The sequence below is a fragment of the Furipterus horrens genome, unplaced genomic scaffold (assembly GCF_987537825.1).
Source record: "Furipterus horrens unplaced genomic scaffold, mFurHor1.1.pri manual_scaffold_10, whole genome shotgun sequence".
NCBI classification, from domain to species: Eukaryota; Metazoa; Chordata; class Mammalia; order Chiroptera; family Furipteridae; genus Furipterus; species Furipterus horrens.
Genome location: NW_028327180.1, coordinates 62,926,550 through 62,952,596, shown reverse-complemented (window position 1 = coordinate 62,952,596; position 26,047 = coordinate 62,926,550). Strand labels below are relative to the sequence as shown.

The window sequence follows — 26,047 nt, the reverse complement described above, 5'->3', positions numbered from 1 at the left end:
ACATCAGTGCATCTTTTGCTTTTCCAGTCCATAGTGACACTTTCTTTCTCCAGATATTTATCATGATAGTTGTATTTTGCTCCTACAAATTAGGTTGTGATTAGTGGTTGCCCTGGGGGTAGGCATGGGATTGACTTTTCAGGATGACATGTTTTAGAATTGGATTGTAGTGATGGTTGTACCACTATAGAAATTTAAAACTCATTGACCTGTATAATTAAAATAAATGAGTTCTATGGAATATAAATTATACCTCAATAAAGGTGTTAAAAATCATAATGGAAAAGAATAAATGTCTAATTGAGCTAAATACTTATTTTAAAAATTAGAAGAAAATTAAAAAAAAGAAAAGGATGAGAAGAAATGAACAGAAGGAAAACATACAATAGAATGCAAAAATCCAAAAGTTGATTTTTTAAAACTGTGATAAAATAGAAAAGCTACTGGCAAGGGTGAAGAAGGCATTAAAGTTTCTTTCCTTCCTTTCTTAGCATGAAGAGAAGGCACAAATAACCAATATCAAATAAAAAGGTAGTGGCAGTCTAGGCGCTTTTGACATTAAAAAGACAGTTACGAACAACTACTTTGCTCAGTAAGGTTTTAAATTGATGAATCTATCGAAAAATAGAATACTTATTTGGCATTACAAAATCTTTTATGACATTAACATTTTCGGAAAATACGGGCCAGTTACTTTAAAAAAAAAAAAGATTTTATTTATTTATTTTTAGATAGAGGGGAGGGGAGGGAGAAAGAAAGGGAGAGAAACATCAATGTGTGGTTGCCTCTTAAACGCCCGCAGCTGGGGACTTGGCCTGCAACCCAGACATGTGCCCTGACTGGGAATTGAACTGGTGACCCTTTGCTTTGCAGGCTGGTGCTCAGTCCACTGGGCCACACCACCCAGGGCTAGACCGGTTACTTTATAGACTATCCCTAGTGTGGATTTGCCTGTTTTCATGATTAGATTCAGACTGCTCATCTACTAGAACCCCGCTCACACCCTCAAAAAAAGTGTTCCTCTCACAGTCACATCAAGGGCTGTTTGATGTTGGCGCTTCCCTTGGTAAGAGTGTTGTCGGCCCCGCTCCACTGTCAGGTTATTATTTTACTGTTTGTAGTTCATAAGTAATTGGTAGGGAGAGAGTTTGAGATAATGTAAATATCCTCTTTGTCATCAGAGTTTTATTTGCTGGTTATAACGTTCATTGATGGTGCTTTCCTGATTCAAGTATTGGTATGATGATTACAAAAGGGTGGTTTTCTTTGTTTTTAACAATTTTATTGAGGTATACTTTATATATTCAAAATTCATCTACTTCAAGTGTTACAATTTAATGATTTTTAGTAGAGTGTTGCAAATAAGAATCAGATTTAGAACATTTTTATCCCCCTAGTAAGACTCCTCAGTGCCCATTTACAGTTAACCCCCATTCCCAGCCCCAAGCAACCATTAATCTACTTCCTATCTCTATAAATCTGCCCTTTCTGGACACCTTATGCAGGTGGAACCACACTGTGTATGGTCTCTGTGTCTGGCTTCTCTTCCGCCGGCATGATGCTTTTGAGACTCATCTATAATGTACAGTTAGTCAGTAGTTTGCCCCTCTTTATTGCTGTAGAGATATCAAAAGCTGATTTTCTATTCTCAGTTTCCATTTTTTGTAAAGTAAGGAAGTATATTTGTTTATAGCAGTCCAGGCTCATGGACTTTTATTTTATTTAATGTCTGACAATTCATTATTTATTTTGATTGCCAAATTATCCAGATGTAATCAATGAGCCCTATCCTGCCTGGCTCCTGTCCTCTTCTGATGTGTCCCCATCAGTTTCTGGGCACTTCCTTTCTAGCTCGACAAGATGCTTTTGGCCCCCTGTGTGCCTCTCCCCGTGTCCCCCAGCCTTGGACTTGCTGGTTTCTGTGAGAGGAGGGAGGGCTCCCCGCAGACATGAGCTGATACCTAGGGCTCTTTGCTGTGCTCTGCTCATTGCTATTGGGGTGCCGTTGTTCCTAAGTCTTTCTTTTTGACCTTTTAATTAATTTTTTATGGGATTTTTCCCATTGCCATTTATCCCCCTTATACTCTTTTCGACTTCTGTACACCCTCTTCCCCTTTCAGTTGAATTTTTGATAAGTAGAAGTTCATGATTTTACTGTGATCAAATTGATATAGTTTTTAATTTTGTGTAATATTTTTCATATCATTTGTAAGGAATTGTTTCCCACATACTAGCCATGAAGGTCCTCTCTTGTATTATCTTTTCAAAGTTGTATCATCTGTTCTTCACATTTTGACCTTTAATGTCTTTAGACTTTATTTTTGTGAATAGTGTTGCATAGGGTTCTACTTTCAGTCTTGGCCCTCTTGATAGCCACTCTCCATTTATTATAAAGACCACCCTTTCTCCATCTCTGCGTTTTCGCTGCTTCCACAGATTGAGTACCTTCTGGTGCCAGGTGTTGTTCAAGACTGCGTCCTAGCATTCAAGGAACTTTATTCTAGTGGGGAGAAGACACCAAGCAGAAAGAAACAAATGTGTACTATTTCAGCAGTGGAAAGTGCTATTAAGTATATCAGGCTAAAGCAGTGACTTTCAGCCAGTGTGTAGTGCTGCAAGATTTTAAAAAACAGGTGATACCTGACTTTAGTCAGGGGCACTGACCTCTTTCCCTTAGATTGTGAAATAAAAAGTGACAATAGCTAACACAACGATAGCCATCCAGGGTAAATGAATGTAAGTTATACCATTTTTTTTTTTGTCAGATCAGCAAAAAATATATTTTGTGGTGCTTCAGAACTTCAGTAATTAATTCATGTGTGCCATGGGATGTAAACGGTTGAAAATTGCTGGGCTAAGGGGATAGCTGTCGAAAAGGGCAGTTTAGTAAATCAGGTGGTCAGAGTAGTCCTCTGGGGGTGGTAGGTGGTCCTGAACAGAGGTCGCGGTGCAGTCTGAAGATGAGGTTGAGAGAACCACAGAGGCTCAGGGAATGCCAGGGCAGAGGTCGCCTGATGGGCCCAGCAGCCCAGGGATGCAGGCGCACTGGCTGAGAGGGGTGGTGCCTGGTCAGGGCTGAGCAGGGCCTCGGGAGGACTCAATGGAGACCTTAGAGTTTGCTCTTAAGTATTCTGGGGAGTGGATGAAAGTATGTAACTCAGTCTGGCTGACTGAGGGTTTTCTTGACTTGAAGCCCAAAGCACCACTTTACTGGGGTGTTGGGGTCCTTGGGGAAGAGCAGGTTGGGGAGGATACTGGGAGTCATGTCTGTGCTGGGCACCTCAACCCCAGTAGCATTGGAAGGAGCATTATGATGAGCTGGACAAGACTTAAAAAGCCTTCTGCTCTGTTTAAAGCTGCTGCGTGTGGTAATGAAGGACCTTCATGTATCTTAATAGCTTCAGAGGCAGAACCAGAGAGTTAGTGGGAAAAATTGGAGGCTGGTTTCATGTCACAGAAAGAAAGTTCTGTTATCTGGAGCTGTTCAAATTTCAGAGGAACTAATAATTTTTAAAATACTGATGACTATTTCTTATCCTTGTGTTTGAAGTCTGCTTCCTTGATTCTGCCTGTTTGGACTTTAGCTAATCTCATGTAATTGGGAGTAAATGCTTTATCAATGAGGCCCATCACCCTGTTTGATCCTGTATCTGTGGTTTGATTTTTAATGTATATAGATGTATAGCTGCCTTTAAGTAATAGCTTTTTTCATCCCTATTTGATCATGTTACTACTTAGAATTTGGCTTATTTAATTATAAATGATTAAATTCAAACATCAACCTAAAATTTTAAAATTATAAAAATATTGAATCTGCTGCCATTTTGTAATTTACTCTGGGTCATTGTCATGCTCATATCAGGTAAAACATACTTGGTGTCTCTTGAACCATTGGTTATAAATGTTCATAACGAAATTCATTATGTTTGATTCCCAGTGTTGTTGAAATTAAAGCAGAAATTAACTCACTCCGGCCTATCTGAACAAGAGGAAGGTGGGCAGGTTGAAAATAATTCATGGCAGAACCATCAGCTCAGGACTTCAGTGTTGTGATGATGGATTTAATTTTGTCTTCCAGCTTTACAGAAAAGACCATACCTAATGTCATCATATCACATCGCTACAAAGCACAAGACACTCCAGCTCGGAAGACGTTTGAGCAGGCTCTGACTGGGGCCTTCATGTCAGCTGTCATCAAAGATCTCCGACCTAGTGCCCTGCCCTTCGTGGCCAGCTTGATCCGCCACTACACAATGGTGGCAGTGGCCCAGCAGTGTGGTGAGTGGGGCAGAGCACATGGTCATGTGACCTCTTTAGGGTGCTTCAAAACCTTGGTCAGGACAGGGTGGTGTTTTAGAGAAGCTGAGTTTGGCTTGTTGATTTTTGGCCTTTGTTTTCTAATTTTCCACTTAATTACATTGAAAGTGATCATTGGTATTTCAGTGATGGGTGCTGTGTTGTGAAGATTGTGGGGTGTATGTAAGAGAGATAGTTTGCAGTTACACTGATGGCTGACCTTCCCCCATGGCGCCATTTTCAATGTCACCTGTTGCCTTGCCAGCTCCTCCAAGGCTCCCTTGCAGTGCTCGTCTCTGCCCTGGGTTGATCTCCAAGCCCTTTCCCTGTCTAGCTAGAATGGCTGCTTGCCTCTGTAGCAGGTGTGCTCAGACTCCAGTGGTGAAGGACCGGTTTTGTCTCCTTGCTTTTATTTTTAACCCATTGCAGACTGGTGCTTTTTTGTAAAAGACAGTAAGAATGTCATGGCACTGCGCAGAGCTTTCTAAGTTTCTGAACACACACAATATTTTTTTAAACTTTATTTTTAAAAAAATATTTTATTTATTTATTTATTTTTAGAGAGAGAGAGGGAGAGAAACACCAATGTGTGGTTGCCTCTTGGACGCCCCCAGCTGGGGACCTGGCCAGCAACCCAGGCATGTGCCCTGACTGGGAATCAAACTGGTGACACTTTGGTTCATAGTCTGGCACTCAATCCACTGAGCCACACTAGCCAGGGCTGAACATGCTCAATTTTTGTCACTCCTCCTGACCAGCACTGATTGGTGGGCATGCTTGAGTAGCACTGATCTAGCTTTGTCCTCAGAGCCATGCCCTGGAGGACACTGAGTAGCTCTCTGAGTGCTGCAGGACATGTGGGGCTTTCTCTCTTTGACCTCTTCTCGGCCTGAACAGTTAGTAGTGTACAGTTTAGCGCTTACTTTGTTTCTCAGTGTTTCCTCTGTGTTAACATTAACTTCCCAGCAGACCAGTAAGCTTCTTGCTGGTACTGGGCACCCTGGAGGCATTAATTTAATAATAGCTGCTGGCAGCCTGGCCTGTGTGTGGTGGGTGTCATAGCTGGATGCTGTTGCTTTTCATTGTGGTTTGTGTGTCAGGAATGTCCAGAGGGTAACCCATAGTCATTCCCGGGCTCTGCCCCTTGGCCTGTTTAATGATTTTTTGAAAAGAAGATACCTGGTTGTGGGTCTCATTTTAAATTAATACATTTTTGATTTATGATTGAGAAAATCTGAAAATAATACAATGTATAATGGAAAACATTCAGAAAAATTACTTGGTGCAAATCAGACCACTTAGTTTACAAATAATTGCAGTTTAGCAGAAGTTGGTCTATTGAGTTCCTGACCTCAAAGAAAAGAATGAGGTACTTTTGCAGTTTGAGGGACAAGAATATTGTGTGTGTACTCACCTCTCACGTACCTGTGCTCCCCTCCAGGTCCCTTTTTGCTACCTTGCTACCAGGTGGGCAGCCAGCCCAGCACAGCCATGTTTCACAGTGAAGAAAACGGGTCAAAAGGAATGGATCCCTTGGTTCTCATTGACGCCATAGCTATTTGTATGGCATATGAAGAAAAGGAACTTTGCAAGATCGGGGAGGTGGCTCTCGCTGTGATCTTTGATGTTGCCAGTATCATCCTGGGCTCAAAGGAAAGGGTAAGGACAAATTGAGAAGTGGCTTCTGTTTGGGGTGTTTGTGCCTCAGGGGGAATTGCAGCAATATGTTAAGGTTGGTGTGTTTGTGTTTCTCCCCAGGCATGCCAGCTGCCCCTGTTTTCTTACATTGTGGAGCGCTTGTGTGCGTGTTGTTATGAGCAGGCCTGGTATGCAAAGCTGGGGGGTGTGGTGTCCATTAAGTTTCTCATGGAGCGGCTGCCTCTCACTTGGGTTCTCCAGAACCAGCAGACATTCCTCAAAGCACTTCTCTTTGTCATGATGGACTTAACTGGAGAGGTAGGTGATGGGGTGGTTTCCAACCTACCCAGGCTGTCACAAGATGCTGGTTTGCCTGGAGAATAGTAGTTAGGAGAACAGATCTGCAGAACTGACTCGTGCGAACAGCTTAGGTTTCATAACAGTGTCTTTAATAAAAGGACAGACCGGAACCCATCTAGGCTTCTTTCTCTGGTTATCAAACACCCATCTGCCTTCAGAAGCCAGAGCCCCTCTGTGAGGGAGCACTGCTCCTTAGTCTTTCCCTGGGCTCAGCAGTGCTCATGCTCCAAATTTATCTACAGCAGCTGCATTCCTTTTTTTTTAAAGATTTTTTTAAAATTTATTTTTAAAGATAAGGGAAGGGAGGGAGAAAGAGGAAGAGAAAGATAAATGTGTGCGCCCCTAACTGGGGACCTGGCCCACAACCCAGCCATGTGCCCTGACTGGGAATCGACTGGGTGACCTTTCGGTTCTTAGGCCAGCGTTCATTCCTCTGAGCCACACAAGCCAGGGTAGCAGCTGCATTCTTTATGAAGCTGTGTGCAGGTGTAACTTGAACAAATAGAATATGGTGGGCACTGCCCTCTTACTTGTTTGGCAACTACAAAGATCATGTCAATATCCACATTTTCTTTTGTGAATGACAAGCAGGAATTTTGTATACGAAGGTGATTCAGCGGCTGAAGTACCTAGTGGAGCTTTTGACATAGTCTTATTAAATTAGTTGGTGTGGGGTGCGACCCACCCCCCTGCCGCCCCCCTTTTCCGGCCCGGCAACGGTTACAGTGTTTATGGAAGGCAGGTTGTGCAGCAGACATGGGTGCCCCCTGGGTAGCAGTTCCCTTTTCAATCTAAGGAGTCCCTGGCCTGCAGGTTTCTAATGGAGCGGTTGCCATGGCCAAGACTACGCTGGAGCAGCTTCTGATGAGGTGTGCAACACCTTTAAAAGATGAGGAGAGAGCAGAAGAGATTGTGGCCGCTCAGGAGAAGTCGTTTCACCATGTGACACATGACTTGGTTCGAGAAGTCACCTCTCCAAATTCCACTGTGAGAAAACAAGCTATGCATTCACTACAAGTGTTGGCCCAGGTCACTGGGAAAAGTGTGACCGTGATAATGGAACCCCATAAAGAGGTGAGCTTTCTGTCACCAGATGAAGGTAACTTGAGCAAAGCGTCTGAGGCTTTCTTCACTTCAAATCTGAGATGTAGAGGATATGTAATTTATAATTTTGTGTCCACTTCACAGAGTACTGTTTATACATGCTGCTTTTGACCTCAGATACGCAAAAAGCAATGTGTTTGTATTAATGGTGGCTATATTGGTAATTGTCAGTGTCAAGAGAATAGGAGGCTGATTTCCTGGGTCAGTATAGCATCATCTGGTAGGTTTGTGTTTGCTTGTTTTAGGAGAGGTTATTCTGGAGTCTTAGGAATGAAATGTATCGGACACCCACAGCCCAGTTTTAGCACATGAAACATATCCTCTGACACCTAACTAAAAGACATGTGTCATAACCTGTCATCTCTTACGGCTTTCAGATTGGTAATTGTTCTAGAGTACTGTGATGAGAGGCATTTGCTTTTCAAAGGGCAGGTGGTTAGTGGTGCTTCCTCCTTGCCCGTCCTAGGTCCTCCAGGATATGGTCCCACCTAAGAAGCATTTGCTCAGACACCAGCCTGCCAACGCGCAGATTGGCCTGATGGAGGGAAACACATTCTGTACCACGTTGCAGCCCAGGCTCTTCACAATGGATTTGAACGTGGTGGAGCATAAGGTGTTCTACACAGAGGTAGGGGGGTGGTGGTGCGCATGGTGTGGATGGTGATGACGTGTGTCTGGTAGCCTGTCTTTGTGTGCGAAGATTGCTCAGGCAGCTTTCAGAGGAGGCCTGGGAGGTGGCCGCAGGGAACCAGCCAGAGCCTGGCACGACACTCTGCCCTTGGCGTCAGTCTGGGACTGGGGAGAAGGCGGGCGTGGTGACTGCAGATAGGTGTTCCGCAAAATGTGGGTGTTTCCTGAGTCCTTTGAACTCTGTACGCCTTCCTCAGGGATCCTTGCTCTTCAGGGCCTTCAAGTTGTAATCCAGAGCTGAGACCACTATCTATGTTAGTTGCCACTGCCCCAGTGGCTGGTGCCAAAATAAGACGCACAGCAAGTTCCAGCTTACTGGACTTAGTGATCACTTGGTTGTGCCGCACTGTTGCGCACTTCCTTCATGCAGGTGTCCTCTGTAGCTCTGAGGTCTCGAGATGCAGAAAGGCAGCCTGAGAGTTTGTCACACACCTGAGGCCACAGCAGAGAAGCCACAGACCTTGGGTGGGGACCATGACTGCTGTTTCATAGCCTGGGCCCTAATCACTGCTCTGTCTGGCTGGTTCTAATGCTGTTCACTGGACTGGACTTGCCCTTGGACTCAGGATAGTGGGCAGAGGCAGGTGGCATCTTGCAAGTGTGTGTTACTGTTAACTTTCCAGGGAGTGCTGATACCAGGCAGTAAATAGAAATTAAACTAGGTATAAATTATAAGCATTAATTCTTAGAATATGGTACTCGTCTGGTGATCAGTCCCAGTTGGAAGTTTTTCTAAGACATTAATTACGCTTCTGGAGGCGTTGTCCTAAGGAAGTGAATTTGTCCTGATCCACACTTAGTCCGAATTTCCAATGACAAAAATTTACCTCTTGGTTTTTTAAGTCCTATGTGTTTGCTTGGACATAGGGTCATGTGATCATGCTGTCTGGTTTTGGTCTTTCATAGCTTATGTCTGTTGTATAATAGTCATCACTTCTGAGTCTTGACTGAGGGTCCAGCAGAACCACCGGAAGTGGGAGGACGGCTTCTTTGGTGGTTCTAGAGGCAGACGACCTTTAACCAGTGTGGAAATTTCCTCACTGAGCTTCAGACCAAAACCTGGTAGTGCTGAATAATAAATCTTGGGGAACGAAACTAGTTTTCCAAGTGTGCGTCAGTATGCTAGCTGCAACAAAACATGTGAGGATCTTTTGAAAAATAGAAATTTGAGTCCTCTCTCTGGTGATTCAGGTTCAGTAGATTTGGGATCAGGCTTGGGAGTCTACCTTCTGAAAGTTTCCCGGGGATTCTGGTGTGTGGCCATGTTGGGATCTCTGGCTTTATAGCGTAGCTACCTGGATATACGTGTAGGTGTTTGTGTCTGTGCAGGTGCACACACCTCTTCACGTGTGAGGGGCACAGAGGGTGTTTCCTAGTGAAGGGGGACAGGCTGGTAGCTTGCAGTACTCACTGTATATCCTTTTCTGCTCTCCTACATTTCTTACTAGATGGAAATCGTTAAGGAAAAAAAAAATGGTATAGTTTATTTTTTGAGGATGTAAATGAAATGGGGAAATAATAAAACACTGTATATTTTATATATTACATATATAAAAAATATATAAAATGTCAGAAGTATCACCACTGGAATCTCTGAGTTATAGTATTCCTTGAGACTTTGACCTTCCTTCTTTATGCTTTTCTGTACTTGAAAAAAAAAGAATGACAACTCAGATATTTGAATTGTAGCTAGCACATGCATTTGCTGAGCACTTGGCCCAGTTGTGAACAAGGAGGAGAATGTACCTGCCATCGTGGAATTGGCAGTTAGATAAAGTGATTCTCTGTGTAAAGAAAAACACTGGGTGAGAAAGTATGTAAGAATTTTTTTCACTAATGAGGTTGAGTTTCCTTTAGAATAAGGAAGCTTAGTCATATTTTCATACTTAAATTCTTTAGGATTTGTGTTCCGTTTGTCAGTTGCTAATTGTGTTGTGGGGTGTGTGGAAGATTGTTGTGTTTTTTAATTTGCAGTGTTAATTGGTTTTTACAGTAAGAGCAGGCTAAATTAAGTTGCTTTATCTTTTGCAGCTCTTGAATTTGTGTGAGGCTGAAGATTCCGCTTTAACAAAGCTGCCCTGTTACAAAAGCCTTCCGTCGCTTGTGCCTTTGCGAATTGCAGCACTGAGTAAGTTAATATAAATCTGAAATGAGCTGCTGGGGACAAAAGTGAAAGCGGACAGTAGCCTTTTTTTGTTGTCTAATTTTTTTGGCTTTTTATGTTGTTTTTAGGGTTGGATCAAAAATTATGTTTGTATGTTTATTGAACTCGATAATGAAATATCAATGGTTTATGTAGATTGTTAGGATTTTAGTTATTTTTTTACTCTATAGAAAACTGGATTTTACTCTGTAATAAACTTTTTGTAGTTCTATGAATTTAATATTTCGGTTTAAGAGAATTGTCATACCACTCATATAGCCATTTTTATCCAACTCTATATAGTTATATATAACAATCTTTATTTTTTAAAGATTTCATTTATTTATTTTGGAAAGATGGGGAGGAAGGGAGAAAGAGAGGGAGAGAAACACTGATGTGTGAGAGAAATAATCGGTTGTCTCTCTCATGCCCCCAACCAGGTACCTGGCCCACAACCCAGGCATGTGCCCTGACTGGGAATCAAACCAGTGACCTTTCAGTTTTCAGGCTGGCGCTGAATCCACTGAGCCATACCAGCCAGGGCTATACAGGAATCTTTATAGACTTTGCAAGGTTTCAGAAGCATTCGAGAATCCTACTGTCTCTAGGTTTCCGTAAATATTAATTATCTGTGTTCAGCATAGGAATTGTGCTAAGTTTTGACTAGATCAGTATTCACCCTATACTTAGAAGCAGTCATTTCCTCTTCTTTTGGTAAATAAATACCCAATACAGATTCCTTCAGTTGATGCTGTCTCTTGCTTTGTTGATATTTTATACCCTTACTAAAGTATTGCCAGACTCCTTGAATTAGCAGTAGAGGAGCTGAGAGATAGAGACTGTACACCTGAGCCCGAGGATGGGGCTGGGGTGTTCAAGACACAGAAGCCAGGGGCAGTGGGTGCAGGGATGTCTGCCAGCTTCTCTCTTATTCTGATGGGTTTTCCTTCCTCTGGGGTGCCCCTCATACATTCCTTTTAGCAAATATGGGCATTCCTCTTTCTAGAATGCTACCTCTTAACTAACATAGGATTGAGGTGTATCCCCTTTCCTAAGAATAGTTGTATTTTTCAAAGCCTTAATCTCCTAAGTTGGGAGAAGGCTGCCCAATTAGTGGTTAATACTGCAGAGAGGCCAGGCGGTGACTGTCTGTCCTTTCATCACCGAGCTCCAGGCTGTGCCCTCTGGATGGAGTCAGCATGTGTCTGCCTGGAGGTCAGCCATGCTCAGCCTGTACGAAGGTGTCTTGGGGCCAGCAGGGTCAGTGGGGACTCCCTTTGTTCCTTCTGCAGCCTTTCTTCCTCCTGTCTGAATAGGGTAAGATGTATCATGGCCTCTCAGGCAGGCTGTTGACTTCTCCTAGATCATGGGAGTACATCATATCTTCCTCTGTCTTTCTCGAGGTCAGATACTAGGGAAGGGGTTTAGTGATGCTTTTTTTTTGTTGTTGTTGTTGGTAAGAGCCTTTAGATAAGGAAATTGTTCGTGTATTTTGGGGATTAATAATGAAATTGTATATTTATTTTCCTAAAGATGCGCTTGCTGCCTGCAATTACCTCCCTCAGTCCAGGGAGAAGATCATTGCTGCACTCTTCAAAGCTCTTAATTCCACCAATAGTGAGCTCCAGGAAGCTGGAGAAGCCTGTATGAGAAAGGTGAGCGGTGTGTGTATGTGAACTCTGCCTCAGGAGCTCTGTTTACCTTGTCTGTGTGCCTGGAAACCTGCCTGTGCTTATTAATATACAGTGACAGTAATAATGTCCCTACCTGGTCCATAGTTATACTGAACCTTTAAAAACATTAAACTGTAATGACTACTCTTCCTCATGTCATATAAACTTCTGCAATACATATATTTAATCTTCTATTTTCCCAAGGAAGACAAAAGCTTGCTGCTAGAGTAGCATATGAGTTCTGTTCTATTACAAATTATATTCTGTTATCTGTTTCTGTTTGTAACCTTTCTTTTAACATAGTTTTTAGAAGGTGCTACCATAGAAGTAGATCAAATCCATACACATATGCGACCTTTGTTGATGATGTTGGGGGATTATCGAAGCTTGACGCTGAATGTTGTGAATCGTCTCACTTCGGTTACCAGACTCTTCCCAAACTCCTTCAATGATAAGTTTTGTGATCAGATGATGGTAAGCCAAATGCATGTAAACATACTCTATGATAAACCTGAACAATTTGAATTTTTTAAAGTAAGTGACATACGAGGTCTGCCTAGAAGATATCCAGCCATGTACTATGAAAAATAGAGACATTTATTGAAGAAGATACAAGATACAAGAAACATTGTACATAGGACAGTGACACCTCAGTCCTTTTCATAGTGGGCCCCTTGGGACCTCACCCAGTTCTCTCAGTTGCCATCAGCTGCCCTGTTGTGTTTTCCTGAATCTCATTGATGGTCTGAAACCTCTTCCCGTTCAAAGGTGATTTTAGTTTTGGGAAAAGCCAGAAGTCACTGGGTGCCAAATCTGAGCTGTAGGGGGATGAATCACCTGGGTGATTTGATGTTTTTCCAAAAAACTGCATGAGACTTGATGCACGAGTGGGCGCATTGTCGTGTTGAAGCTGCCAATCACCAGTTGCCCATAGCTGCAGCCCTCTGAATCATCCGAATAATTTCTGCAGAGGAATATTCAAGCTTAATGCAAAATTTGATGCAGATTTGTTTCTCTTACTTGCTCAGTCATTTTTAATGCGACAGCCACACAGTACACATGCTCACTCAATGGCATCTACCATCCCCACTGACTAGTATAGTGAAATTGTCGTTGTTCACTCATGAACATTCCAGTCCACTTGTGTTGGCTGCCACGTTACATAGACATCCTACAATGGTTCTCGTTATATTAACAATGGCTAGACTTTTTCCAGACAGACCTTGTATTTATATGGTTTAAAATTCAAAGGGTGTAGAAGGGTATGCTGTGAAAAATCTCCCTCCAATCCCATCCTCAAGGTCCCTATCCACTTCCTGGAGACACCCAGTGTTAACAGTGTCCTGTATGTTTTTCTAGAGGTGTTTTACATTTGTAATGGGACATGTGTTTATTTTTTTGTTTTCCACAAAAGGAAGCCTAATATATATACAGTTCTTACTTTTTCTATTTATGACCCCATCATTTCATATAAGAACATAAAGTGCTCCTTCACTCTGTATTATGATAACATAATACTTGATCATGTGGATGTGCTCTCATTTATTGCACCATTCCCCGACTGATGACCATCTAGATTGTTCCCAGGCTTTTGCTGTTATAGACTTACAAGTGAAAAACTTGTAAGAATTTTAGAAGTCCTTTGGGTTTTTAGAATTACCAAGGAAATAATGATGCAAATAAAATCTGGCGATTAAAAAAATATTTAATTGATTATTTTTTTTAGAGAGAGGGGGAAGAGAGGGAGAAAGAGAAGGAGGGAAACATCAATTGGTTGCCTCTTGTACACACCCCGACTGGGGACTGAACCCACAACCCAGGCATGTGCCCTGAGCAGTAATTGAACCAGTGATCTTTTCTTTGTGGGGTGATGTCCAACCAAGTGAGCTACACTGGTCTGAGCTGTTTGGCAATGTTTAAGTTGGATGTGTAAACAGATGAGGAGGTTCAGCTATTAACTTTCTTACGTATTTGATTTTGCTTCTGGTAAATAGACTTTTATAAATGATTTAACTTAGGATTTCATAGACTGTTACTGCAAATATGCATGTATTTTTCATAAGTAATGTTTGGTCACTTAGCTGTTTTAAGATACAGGTGGGGTTTGTTTTTTTATTTTTGTTATTTTTTGGTTTTGTTTTGTTTTGATTTACCTTTCCCTCAGCTGTAAACAGTGAGCAGATAGATTGCTACTTTTAGATATAAATATACTTGTTTCTTTATCGGTAGACACCTAAGAAATGAAAATGACTCAAGCACTTAACTAGGAATTGATAGTATTATTATTGGACCTAAAAGTCATGGTGCCATAATAGAAGAGTGTAATTGGGAAGTATTTTATGCTAGTGAATTTTCCAAGTTGGAAGACTCCTCCCCTTTAAGATTCCAAACATATGTAATACACATACATACCTATCAATTTATACCCATCCATTCACAGGTATGGTTAAAGTAAGTGACATTAATCACTTCCTGCTCTGGACAAGCACGTGCGTTAATCTTTCGTAATGTTGCCATTACCAGTTCTTTCATATATGAGGTTTGTGTGTGTCTTTTCAATGTCCTAGTGTTTTTATGTTTGCCTTCTTGTTAAGATTTTTCTCTGCTTCTGTCAGCCGTCATTTCAGTCTTTGCATGCCTGCCTGAGGCAACTTTTTTTTTTTCTTCTTTCTTTTTATCCCTATTCTAAACCCTTCAGATCTGCCGTGATCTGGGAATTCCTTCAGTAAATGTTGTTAGTCAGGTCTTTTTAGAGCAGTGTGATGAGAACTGCCTTATAATCTGTGGTTTCTGACTGAGGCTAGGAAACCTTTTTCCTAAAACAAAGTCACACGAGTTTGGGGGATTTGTTCCTTCTCCGGCGGTACAAATGCCTCCTCACTGCTTGAAACGCCTCTGAAAGCAGAGTGTTGGTGCACTTGGATGAAGAATGACCGAAGCTGGCGTGTGTTGGGCCATTTTCATCTGGCGCCGTCTCACCCGTGTGCAGCCTGAGCCTGTGTTGATGGTGTTTTGTGTTTGTGGCTCTGGTGTCCCTGCCACATCCCACATCCACTGTGCTCTGCCAGGTGTGGCGGTCGAAGACACACTTGCCCTTATTTAGTCATGTCCTTCAGAACTGTGCTCCGTCGCTGAGCCTTTGTTTTCCCTTATCGTATGCTTTTGAGGTTAACAACTCAAACCTTCGGCATAGTTTTGAGAGATAAGACAAGACGCCTTACTCTGTAGAGTGGGCATTTGTGGGAATTTCCCTTTCTTAAAATTTGAGCTTCTTGGCACTTGGTATTGAAGTCTCTCAGGTGTTTTGGATATCTCCTTATTGAACTAGACATGGGTTTTATATACCTATTAACATTCTTTTTTTCCTTTGGGGAGTCTAACAGCAGAATGATGTTGTTGGCCATTTTTTGCATCTTTTATTTTGTTACTTTTATGTCTTTGTTATAAATAGCTATTCTAATAAGATGCAGGGTTTATGAACACATATTCTGGCAATTTTCTTCAAGGAATTTTACGGTAAAGCATTGTTAGCTTAGTGCACCTTATTTCTTGAAGAAGTATGTGTTTAGTGTTTTTCAACATATGTTTCTAGGAACATTGGTCCTGTAAAACATAGGCTTTCCATGAAAAACCTACACTGGCTAAGTTTGGGAAACACAACTTACTGTATTCCTCTTGAAGTTTACATGAAAGGCTCACAGAAAAGTGTTTAGACGTATTTAAACCATCTGTTCCTAAGCCTGTTTTACCGTGAAGTCCTTTTCAAGCAACTTGTTCATGTCGCTTTGAAGAACATGTTAGTTAGGTCAGTGTAGGCTAATGATACTTCTGTGATTTGGATGTCTTGTGGTTTTAGCTGTAGGCACTGGGTGCTTGTCTGCCTGGTGTTGCTGGTCCCCGTGGGTGGGATGGGTAGGACCCTGACTGCCCCATGCCCAAGTCAGGCTACAGCTGCTTTGGGCCCAAGGGCTCTCTCCTGTCGCTACAGCAGCAGAACACAGGGTAAGTACAGAGCGATTGCCCTCAGTCTGCACAGAAGGGAGTTGCTGCCCACCGGCCCTCCTCTGCATGGCCTCTCAGCTGATGGGGTCATGCTTATTCTCAGTGGCCTATCCCTGGTCTCCTGGGAGCCCGTCTCCTCCCACAGCAGCCACCTTTCTCTTGTGGCTTCAGGCCTTTGTCCTCTTCTCTCTGTCTGCAGCACTTGCCCCTGTGCTCCTGCACGTGTGCTTCACCCCGACCTCCTCCACCGCAGCTCAGACGGCTCCCGTCCTTCTGTCACAGCACGCGCCTGTGTGTTTCACCTTGTTCTCCCCTCCAGAGCCCTGACTCCGTGGGACAGGGCAGTCTGCTTGCTCACTTCTCAACCGTACGCCGTGACTGGTGCCATGGCATGGCAGCACTCCGTGAGGGAACAGCTGCCTCGCCGGTACCGGCCACGCATGGTGGCAGTAGAGATGGTGGCAGTAGTAAACATCCTGGTATTGGAATGGCAAGGTTTTGGGGCATTTTTCAGCCTTTCTAGTTACAGAGCATAAACAAATGCCAGTTACTCTCATTACCAGTTGGATGGTTAGGCTATCTCTTTAACAGAAACACTGCTGTTCTCACATTAAATTGGATGGAAATGAATGTTTACATATGTATTTTCACCTAAAAGCAGCATTTTGGAATTGAAATACTCCTATTGTGAGGAAGAAATGTCTAAGGATGTACTTTTTTTCAACAGCAACATCTGCGAAAGTGGATGGAAGTGGTGGTCCTCACCCATAAAGGGGGCCAGAGGAGCGACGGAAACGTGAGTGACTTGTTTGTTTCTGGGAGGGGCCACCCTGCCAGGCACTGCCATTATGTGTTACTATTGGAGCAGTGCTTTTAATTAAAGTGCTGGTCAGAATCTAGTTTTATATGACTATAGGCCATTGAAATTGTTAAACATATTTTATCAGCATTGCATTTTAAAAAATCGTTAACAGTTCTTTTTGTGTTTTTTGAAAATCTCCCTTTATTCACTTCTATATGACATTTTTGTTGATGGAAATTGTGGGAAGCTTGAAATGTTAGTATTTTAGCTTTACTAGCTTTGCTTTAAAGTGCATCAAGTGTATTTTCTAGACTGTTCTGGCAGTTGCTGTTTGCATGGTGGTGACTTCTCAGCTGTTCTCTCCATTGCTTTTGTCATCATCACCTCATAAACCAAGTAGCAATTTTAGGAGAACGTAATAAAGAATTACATAAATAGAGAAGTATTTATGTTTTCTAGGTCTAACTCCCCAACCCCTGTTGTTTGCCGGAAGTCAAATGGCCACTACTTCAAAGGTTTTCAGAGAAAACCACTTTAAATCTTTTTGAGTATTCAATACGGTCATTCAAGATTTTGTCTCTTAAACATGAATGGTTTTTGCTGCTCTGACTCTAATCTTACCTGTATATGTCAATGTTCTTTTGAAATGTGCTTTAAGTCGATGCGTGTCCTGTCAGTGGGGTGGTGTTTTCCTGAGTCTGTGTCGCCAGCGCCACTGTGCCCTGAGGAGGGCCTCCGGTAGCTCGGCAGAGGTATCACCCATGCAGCTTCTGTCCTCTTGTGCCTACTCGTGGATGCTGTGTTTCATCCCAGCCTGATTTTTTTTTTCTTTATTCTTTGTTTTGACCATCCTGTGTCAACCGTTTTATTTATGTAAGTCTTGTTTCTTGCTGCTTCTAAAGAGCGAACTAAGCAAAACTAAACCAGGATTTTTAACTTTTTTAGGATTGGTATATCATCTGTGACCTTTTGGAAGGTTTGTTATTTATATAAACAGGAAAAAAGCCAGGGATTCTTTGGGGGGAGAGCACAAGTGTATTTTAAAAGCCTAAGCCCTTGGGAGTTAGGGGCAAGTGCTTCTGTGCTTTTCCTTCCCATCTTTTGTCTGCTGTGTATTTTTGCTCTAAATTTTGTATGTGTTTGTACAGTAAGCTGTTAATTATCTGAAACACACAGCAACCCCAGAATAAACATTCAAAAACCTTGTGGGTTGATGAATGACTTCCATTAGATCAAAAAGATTCCATAAACTTTGAGAGCAAGCCCTCTGGAGGGCTGGGGGTGGGGGCAGTTGCGGGTGCTGGGAAGCCCTGGAGCTCCTGCTGGCTGAAGTGTGTGGGCTGTCGCAAGATGTGTTCCTTGAGCAGCTTGGGACGCCCAGCTGCCTGAGGGGACTCGCAGGTCTGAATCCAGGACATGGTGTTTGGGGCCACAGGTGGCATGGCCATGGCATCATCGCCTTCGTCCAGTGCCAAGCCTTGCCTGTCGGTTCCTGGGTCCTGGTCCTTTTTCACGCATGCTGTCCAGGATTGGGAGTGGGTCTTGGAAAGTAGTTGGTTCCTAGTTGGTCAAATCTCCCAAAAATACTACTTCATTGAGAGACTACTAAAGACACATTAAACAGTTGACTAAAAGTAAACAAAAGCCCCTTTGTAATGTTGGGCACCCCCGATGATGATCAGAGATTTGTTTACCGTCATGTTTAGGAAGGCTTGCCTATTTAGCATTGAACTTACAGGGCAGAACTCAGGACCACCTGTTATGCCATGTCTGTAAACACATACACAGCCCCCAGCATGCAGTGTGCACACACATGCACACACTCCCAACATGCATACACACGTGCACACACACACACACACACACAGCTTTACTTGACAAGATGGCTCAGATATCTAGTCGTGGCCTATGGCTTCTTCTGAGTGCTAGGGCCTCACGCCTAACTGATGTGGCTTAAGCCCCCTGGTACTCTTCTGACTTTAGCTGGGATAAATAGAGGTTTTTAAAAATGTCTTAGCACTTCACAAAACAGCTTGAGGTAGTCACTCTAAACAAAGCAGTTATTTAAATGTAGTTGTCTACAACAAAGTTTTACAGTTTCTCCCCTAGACAAGAATTTTGAAATTTCTGTGTTTTAAAATTTGAAGTATGGAAGGAATACACTTCATTCGACACTATAGGAGGGGCTGAGTTTGACATGTAAAGGGTGGAAGGTATATTTTTCTTTTTTCTTTTTCTTTTTGCCGTTGAGCATTTGTTAATTATTGTGTGCTTTTGATAATTGTGTCTTTACTGTCTTGTTTACTCCAATAACCCTTCTGTATGAGTATATGGGAATTTTTTATGTAAATAACATAAATAGAAAAAAGATGATTTTCCTCCCCATCCTCAGGAAAGCATTTCAGAGTGCGGGAGGTGTTCCTTGTCTCCATTCTGTCAGTTTGAGGTGAGAACAACCTATTAAAAGTCAGTTTATGACTTGCAATGTGAAGAACAGTTTATATTTTCTTTTCTTTTCTTTTCACCTTTCTGTTGCCCTTTTTCATGCTGTAATTTTTGTTTTGGTTCAGCCTGCCATGGAAGGGGTAGAGGTGAGAATTGCAGTGGAGGCGCAGGAGGGGGCCGTGGTTGTCCTTGGTTTTGCTGTGACTTGTGGTTCTGTGGTGGACAGAGTGCGTTGTGCCTTGGAGTGCAGTGAGCCGTATTGTCTGTCTGTGGCGGAGTTGTATCAGTATCATTGCTGTGAATTGTCCGGGTGCCACGCATGTTTTCTTTTAGGATATTTTAGACAAGATTCTAAGTTCTCTGGTTTTCTACATGTCAGAATTGCAGTATCTCAACATTTAAGATTTCGCTGGATTTTGCTATCATAGTTTATATGAACTCACACATCTAACAACTCCGGAGAGGAAACTCCACAAAGACTGTATTATACCTGCTAGAAATGGGCGGGAGTTGCCTAGTTACACTGACGGGCTGCCTTGACTTCAGAACCCCCTACCACCCTGCCCCGTGCGCCCTGCGTCTCATTCACGCACACCATACAAACGTAGTCACAGCACTGGAACTTGGATGGTCAAACTGAGGTTTCCCTCTCTTGTAAAATGGGGATGATAATTGTCATTTCTGTCCTATGAAGGTTTTGCAAAGACCAAAAGAAGTGATTTTGTGACAGTGCTTTGAAAACAAAAAGCCATAATATAAAAGTACTTTTACTAGAATGTTATTCTAATTTCAAGATAGAGCTTACTCTGTCCAGAAACAAGAACTCTAGAGATTACAGTCATCTGATTTTTCTCTTTTCTCACCCATCTCATTGTTTGGCCTTTTGGTTTAAAGAGGTTTTAGAGCTGTGTCTCCAGTGCTGCTGTTGTGTATCATCCCCATTTTACTGTGCTTAGAGTAATGGACATCCGATTGCACCAGACAGGACGGTGCATCAGGAAGTCTTCCGTCCTGTGGTCATGGGGAATTCCCTTGAATTGCAGACAAAACTGGGGGGATTGAAACTGAGAATGAAAAGTTGGAATTACACTCAGCAATTGGCCATGGAGCTGTTAGCACTTTTGAAAAGTGCAAAATTCTTGGTGTTTCACATTTTTCAGTATGATTCAATAAAGTGGTTGTCAGCTTTATTTTTAGGCCTGGTTGACAAATAATTAGTGCCATGGTTAGAAATTTATTTACATTGATATTTAATTTCCAGGGTAAATACTTAAGTATTTTTTGAGGACTTTGTGCTGAGTTTTGAGGGCAAAATAAATCTTTGCCTTCAGAGCTTCGTACATTGGGAAGACCCCATGACATCAGAGAAAACTGAGGGAATCCTGACATTCTCACGATCACACCCTCCCCTGTGAGTGGTCAGCCTAGGCAACCCGTCAGGGCACTTCCAACACTGGCCAGTATGTGAGGAGACTGACACAGCACAGTCCCGTCTGGTGTACATAGTCAGCACCCCACCCCCGTGCTGCCCCCCAAGAAACCCGAAGGCCAAGGAGAGTTAGTTTCCCTAGGCCGTAGCTATCATGTGGGGTTTGGTAAGTTGTGCTTTTTACATGTTAACTCTTTGCTGCTGGTGGCTAGCCTTGCGAATGCAGCTAGACTGTAGTAGGATCTGTAGTGATGTTGATATATCTAGCTAGTGAAAATAATTGGCCTGTTTTGTAATTTCTGGCCTTCTTCATTAGGAAATGAAAATTTGTTCGGCTATCATAAACCTTTTTCATCTGATCCCAGCTGCACCTCAGACTCTGGTCAAGCCTTTGTTGGAGGTTGTGATGAAAACAGAACGGGCTATGTTGATTGAGGTAACGGTCGAACTCAGGATTAAGTCTGAGTCTTCCTCTGTTGCTTTTAATATTTCCACTTTGTTATATTTTAGGTGGATTAATCTAACAGTCTACAGATACTAGCTATTACTGTTTGCCTATGGCTGTTAGCTCAGAGGTAGTTACGGGGGAGAGGGAGGGACGCTGCTCCATGTGCTGCCACCGTGTGCCTTCCAGGCTGGCAGTCCCTTCCGGGAGCCTCTGATCAAGTTCCTGACGCGGCACCCCTCCCAGACCGTGGAGCTGTTCATGATGGAGGCGACGCTGAACGACCCGCAGTGGAGCAGGATGTTCATGGTAGGGGTGCGAGGGGCCGGGGTGGGATGTCCCTGCAAACTTGTGTCAGCCAGTGAGACTCCACATCTGAGACTCACCTCAGTGCTCAGTGCCAGACTCTCTTCTTCTCAAGTGTATGGAAAAATCAGAAACATCATTTTTATGTATAGAAAGAGTTCAAGTCCGGGAATGTCTAGATTCTGGGGGTGGTAACAACTGAAGGAACTGCAAGTATTATCATAATCATAATCATAAAGTATGATTACTGGTTAAAAAGCATTTTTAGAAAAGAGTGTTCATCGTGGTTTTATTTTTCTTTTCTTTTTCTTTTTTAGCCTGCCTAGAGAGATTTAGAAAGAACCTTAGAGTTTATATCATGTAAACCTTTTGGGATTTTTTTTTAAATTAGCTTAAAATGGCTTGTTTTGTTTTTAGAGTTTTCTAAAGCACAAAGATGCCAGACCTCTTCGAGATGTGCTGGCAGCTAACCCCAACAGATTCATCGCTCTGCTGGTGCCTGGAGGCACTCAGACCGCCGTACGGCCCGGCTCACCCAGTACCAGCACAATGCGCCTGGACCTGCAGTTCCAGGCCATTAAGGTAGCATCCCTTCATTAGACACCTGAAATTTTAAGAGCTTAGTTGAGACACAGAGAACCCTGCCAGTTCCCTAATTATCTCTTCTTTGACAGATCATAAGTATTATAGTGAAAAACAATGACTCCTGGTTGGCCAATCAGCATTCTCTGGTGATCCAGCTGAAACGCGTGTGGGTTAGTGAGACCTTTCAAGAAAGGCACCGGAAGGAGAACATGGCTGCCACAAACTGGAAAGAGCCCAAGTTGCTGGCCTACTGTCTGCTGAATTACTGCAAGTGGGTGCACCTCTTGTGTTTTATACCAAGTGATGTATTTCATCAAATATGCAGTCTTTTCTCATTTGAGTATAGCTGTGGTTCTTTGGATATGCGCAGTCACATACGGGGTAGAGAAGGGGCTATACATTAGCTGTTTAAAATTAGACAAGTCAGTAACAGGGGGAGAATTGGGACAGTTGTAATAAAAAAACCAATAAACAAATTAAAAAAAATCAGATAAGTCAGAGGTAATACAAACTTACGAAAATTGCCACAACTTAACCCTGTTTTCTTATTTGACCTTTCAGAAGGAATTATGGAGATATAGAATTGCTGTTCCAGCTGCTCCGAGCCTTTACTGGTCGTTTTCTCTGCAACATGACATTCTTAAAAGAATATATGGAGGAAGAGATTCCCAAAAATTATAGCATTGCTCAAAAACGTGCTCTGTTTTTTTACTTTGTGGATTTCAATGAGCCCAACTTCGGAGATGAACTGAAAGCCAAGGTGAGTCCCACTGTGACTCAGGAGCAGCTGTGGCTGTGGGAGCCAGCTGTCTGGGGAGCCCAGGACACTGTGCCTGTCCTGCTGTGCCTCTGTTGACACTTGCGTCGCAGTCTGGACTGTTTAGGAGGAAAATGCTGTTGTTGAGAAACACAAGGCAGGTCCAGCAGTGAAGCAGTGTTGGAGAGTAATTTGTTAGTTATCGTCTTTTTACTTTTTTAAATTGAATTTATTGGGGTGACATAGGTTAATAAAATTATATAGGTTTCAGGGGTAGTTTCCTTGTTTTTAGAAAATGCCTTGTTTGCAGTGAGAAGAGTAAACCAAGCTGATGTCTCTTTTCCTCAAGTTTTTAACCTACCTTTCCAGTGTACCATTTGAGTAAAAGTAAGGATTGTCAGTTGCACCCCAGATTGAGTTCTAACCTTAGAGCTTACAGCCTGCCCACCTTGTTAGAGAAACACAGAGCATGGCTTTGTTCTCCTTCCTCATGACTGCATTGTTTTGCAGGTCCTGCAGCATATCTTGAATCCTGCTTTCTTGTACAGCTTTGAGAAGGGTGAAGGAGAGCAGCTCCTCGGGCCTCCCAACCCTGAAGGCGACAACCCAGAAAGCATCACCAGCGTGTTCATAACCAAGGTGGTGATGCAGGGGTTTGAAAAGTGACTGGTGGGGTGTGTGTGTGTGTGTGTGTGTGTGTGTGTGTGTGTGTGTGTGTGTGTGTGTGTGTGAGAGAGAGAGAGAGAGAGAGAGAGAGAGAGAGCGGTTCACTGAAATAAGCTTAATTTCCTAAGACTTAAATTATTTCTCATGATTGCATTCATTTGTAACAGGGCATTATACTATAGTCTCCTTTATTTTTGGAGGGATACGTTCCAAGACCCCCAGTGGGCGCCTGAAACTGCAAGTAGTACTGAACCCCGTATATACTATGTGTTTTCCTGTACATACATACCTCTGGTCAAGTTTAATTTATAAATTAGGCACATTGAGAGATTAACAACAATAATAAAATAGAACAGTTACAACTGTATGCTATAATAAAAATTATATGAATGTGGTCTCTCTCTCTCTCTCTCTCTCGCTCTCTCTCTCTCTCTCTCTCTCTCTCTCAGAATAGCTTATTATACTGTTCTTGCCCTTCTTCTTGTGACGATATGGGATGATGTAGTGCCAGACCTTGGCTGGGTCTGTGGCCACTGTCCCTCCCTGTGGAAACTGGCCTGGTGTCATTCATTTCGGGGGGCCTCTTACTGACATCTTCGTATAGGCTCACTGCTTTCTGGCACAACTCATTCTTTGTTCATGTTTTTCACCCACAAATTTAATACCTTTTCCATCTTAAATTAGTACTTACTACGCACTGTGGCCATAATTTTTGCTTGAGGTGCAACAGCAAAACTAGCATGGATCTCTTTTTCCTTCACAGTTTCACAGATAGAAGTCTCGTTCTTTCCCAAAGAGCTTAGCAACCTCTCAGCATACTTTTTTTTCTTTCCTTATTATGTTGAGAATTTTGCATTTTCACTGAAAGGGAAGCACTTTATGGTTTCTCCTTGGCATATACGAATTGCCAGCATTACTACTCTTGCACTTTGAGGACATTTTTAAGTAAAACAAGGGTTACTTGAACACAATGCTGCGATATCCCAACAGCCAATCTGATAATGGAGATGGCTAGTAAGTGGAATGGGCAGGGAGCTTATACATTGTGGACAAAGGGGTGATTCATGTCCTGCGTGGGATTGGGCGGGATGGCGAGAGATCTTATCATGCTTCTCCGAATGGCATGCAGTTTAAACTTGTGAATTATTTCTGGAATTTTTCATTTAATGTTTTGGAACCATGGTGGTCTGTAGGTAACTGACTGGGGAAAATGAAACCATGCGGGGAGGGCAGGCGCTATTATAATTCTTAATAGTGAATTTTTAAAGTCTGCCTCACTTTGAAATGAATTAACTTTTCTACATTAATAGATTTCAGTGAGAAACAATTATCTCAATGAAAATTCAGATATCAAAAGTTTTTTGTAAAAACGCCTGTTGTTGATCAGTATAGTTTATACACACACACATTACATATATATAACACACACACACACACACTCACTCACTCACTCACTCAGTATTTAGCTTTGCAAAGGAATCTCCGAAAAGTCAAGTGAGAATATTAGACTGGATACCGGGGCTGCCGTGACCGCTCTGTTGCCAGCTTAATGAAGTGTCTTTGTGGCAGGATGATGTCTGAGCTTAGCTTAGGCTTTAAGGTCTTTGCATTTTTATAACAGTGTTTCTAGTGTGCACTAAAGAGGTTTTTTCGAATTGAATGTTTCTTTGGGAAATGCCTGCCCTGTGTTTTTCCCAAAGCCTGGCTGGCCACCCTCTGCAGGTTAGACTATTGAATGTCATGGGCAGGTGTTGGGTTGAGCGTTTGTACATGGGTGGGTGGGTTGGAGTGCTGTGAGCAACTGGCGTTCCAGGTCTCCAGCGCTCCACATGTACGTTAACGCTCTCTCTGGAAGCATGCAATTCTCTTACCCATTTCATTGCCTTCCTGTTTGGGGTCCAAGCAGAGTGGACTGCTGTTCCTGTTGTCAGGTTACTGGTCCTTACATAGTGTTTGTTCCTTCTGCAGTTTGACCCCTGTCCCACCCTTCCAAAGAAATGAGAGTTAAGCCCAAGGAATGATTTTTTGGTTTCCATTACTGACTCAGCGCAAGTGAGGAGTTGGCATTTTGAATGTTGGATGAGGATGAATGGTCCTGGGCTGGCTGGAGTCCTGAGGAGGAGCCGCAGTAGATCCAGGGGAAGAAGGACTTAGGGACTATAGGGACCCAGATGAAGGCACTGTTGTGATGGAAGGTGTCCGTCTTTCAGGGATTCCGGTAGACAGAAAGTAGTGAGAATCCTTAGGGGAACTGAATGGTGCAGTTTAATACTTGTTTCACTGGAGACATGCAGAATATTTCTCAGAGTGTATATTTCTTCTAATTTCTATGAAACACATAAGAGATCTGTCAGATACTTGATTACATGGAAAACTAGAACAGTTATTTTTTTTAAACCAAGATTTTTTTTTTAAGGTAACATTTTCTGATCCTAACACTGAAAAATAAGGACTGGATAATTGCTAGTTGATCAGGAAAAAATGTCGACTACTTGGAAATTAAGAAACTCGGTCCTAAATCACCTTATATCAAAGAGGAAGTCTTCCTTTTCCACGTCAAGTCACTTTACCCACTGCATTCTAATGTAAGCCTGCTCTTTTTCGATGCAGTGTCGAAATAAATTCAGTGAGCTTCTACCATAGGTATTAAAGGAAACTTGATGAGATATTTTGGGTCCCTCATTATAAAACTTATATAATTCTATA

General features: G+C 42.5%; 1 protein-coding gene across 2 annotated transcripts in view; it reads left to right on the top strand.

Annotated features, from left to right (window-relative positions):
• The window catches only part of TRRAP (transformation/transcription domain associated protein), a 140,530-nt gene that overhangs the window by 46,270 nt on the left and 68,213 nt on the right, over positions 1 to 26,047 (top strand). For both annotated transcript variants that reach the window (XM_090287915.1, XM_090287914.1), the window contains exons 22-36: positions 4,079 to 4,278; positions 5,738 to 5,955; positions 6,055 to 6,252; positions 7,108 to 7,368; positions 7,865 to 8,026; positions 10,120 to 10,216; positions 11,765 to 11,886; positions 12,208 to 12,378; positions 16,634 to 16,702; positions 20,899 to 21,018; positions 21,217 to 21,336; positions 21,751 to 21,915; positions 22,008 to 22,189; positions 22,480 to 22,678; positions 23,186 to 23,314. In XM_090287915.1, coding sequence (XP_090144041.1) covers positions 4,079 to 4,278; positions 5,738 to 5,955; positions 6,055 to 6,252; positions 7,108 to 7,368; positions 7,865 to 8,026; positions 10,120 to 10,216; positions 11,765 to 11,886; positions 12,208 to 12,378; positions 16,634 to 16,702; positions 20,899 to 21,018; positions 21,217 to 21,336; positions 21,751 to 21,915; positions 22,008 to 22,189; positions 22,480 to 22,678; positions 23,186 to 23,314 — 2,413 coding nt within the window. The remainder of the gene's footprint in view (positions 1 to 4,078; positions 4,279 to 5,737; positions 5,956 to 6,054; positions 6,253 to 7,107; positions 7,369 to 7,864; positions 8,027 to 10,119; positions 10,217 to 11,764; positions 11,887 to 12,207; positions 12,379 to 16,633; positions 16,703 to 20,898; positions 21,019 to 21,216; positions 21,337 to 21,750; positions 21,916 to 22,007; positions 22,190 to 22,479; positions 22,679 to 23,185; positions 23,315 to 26,047) is intronic.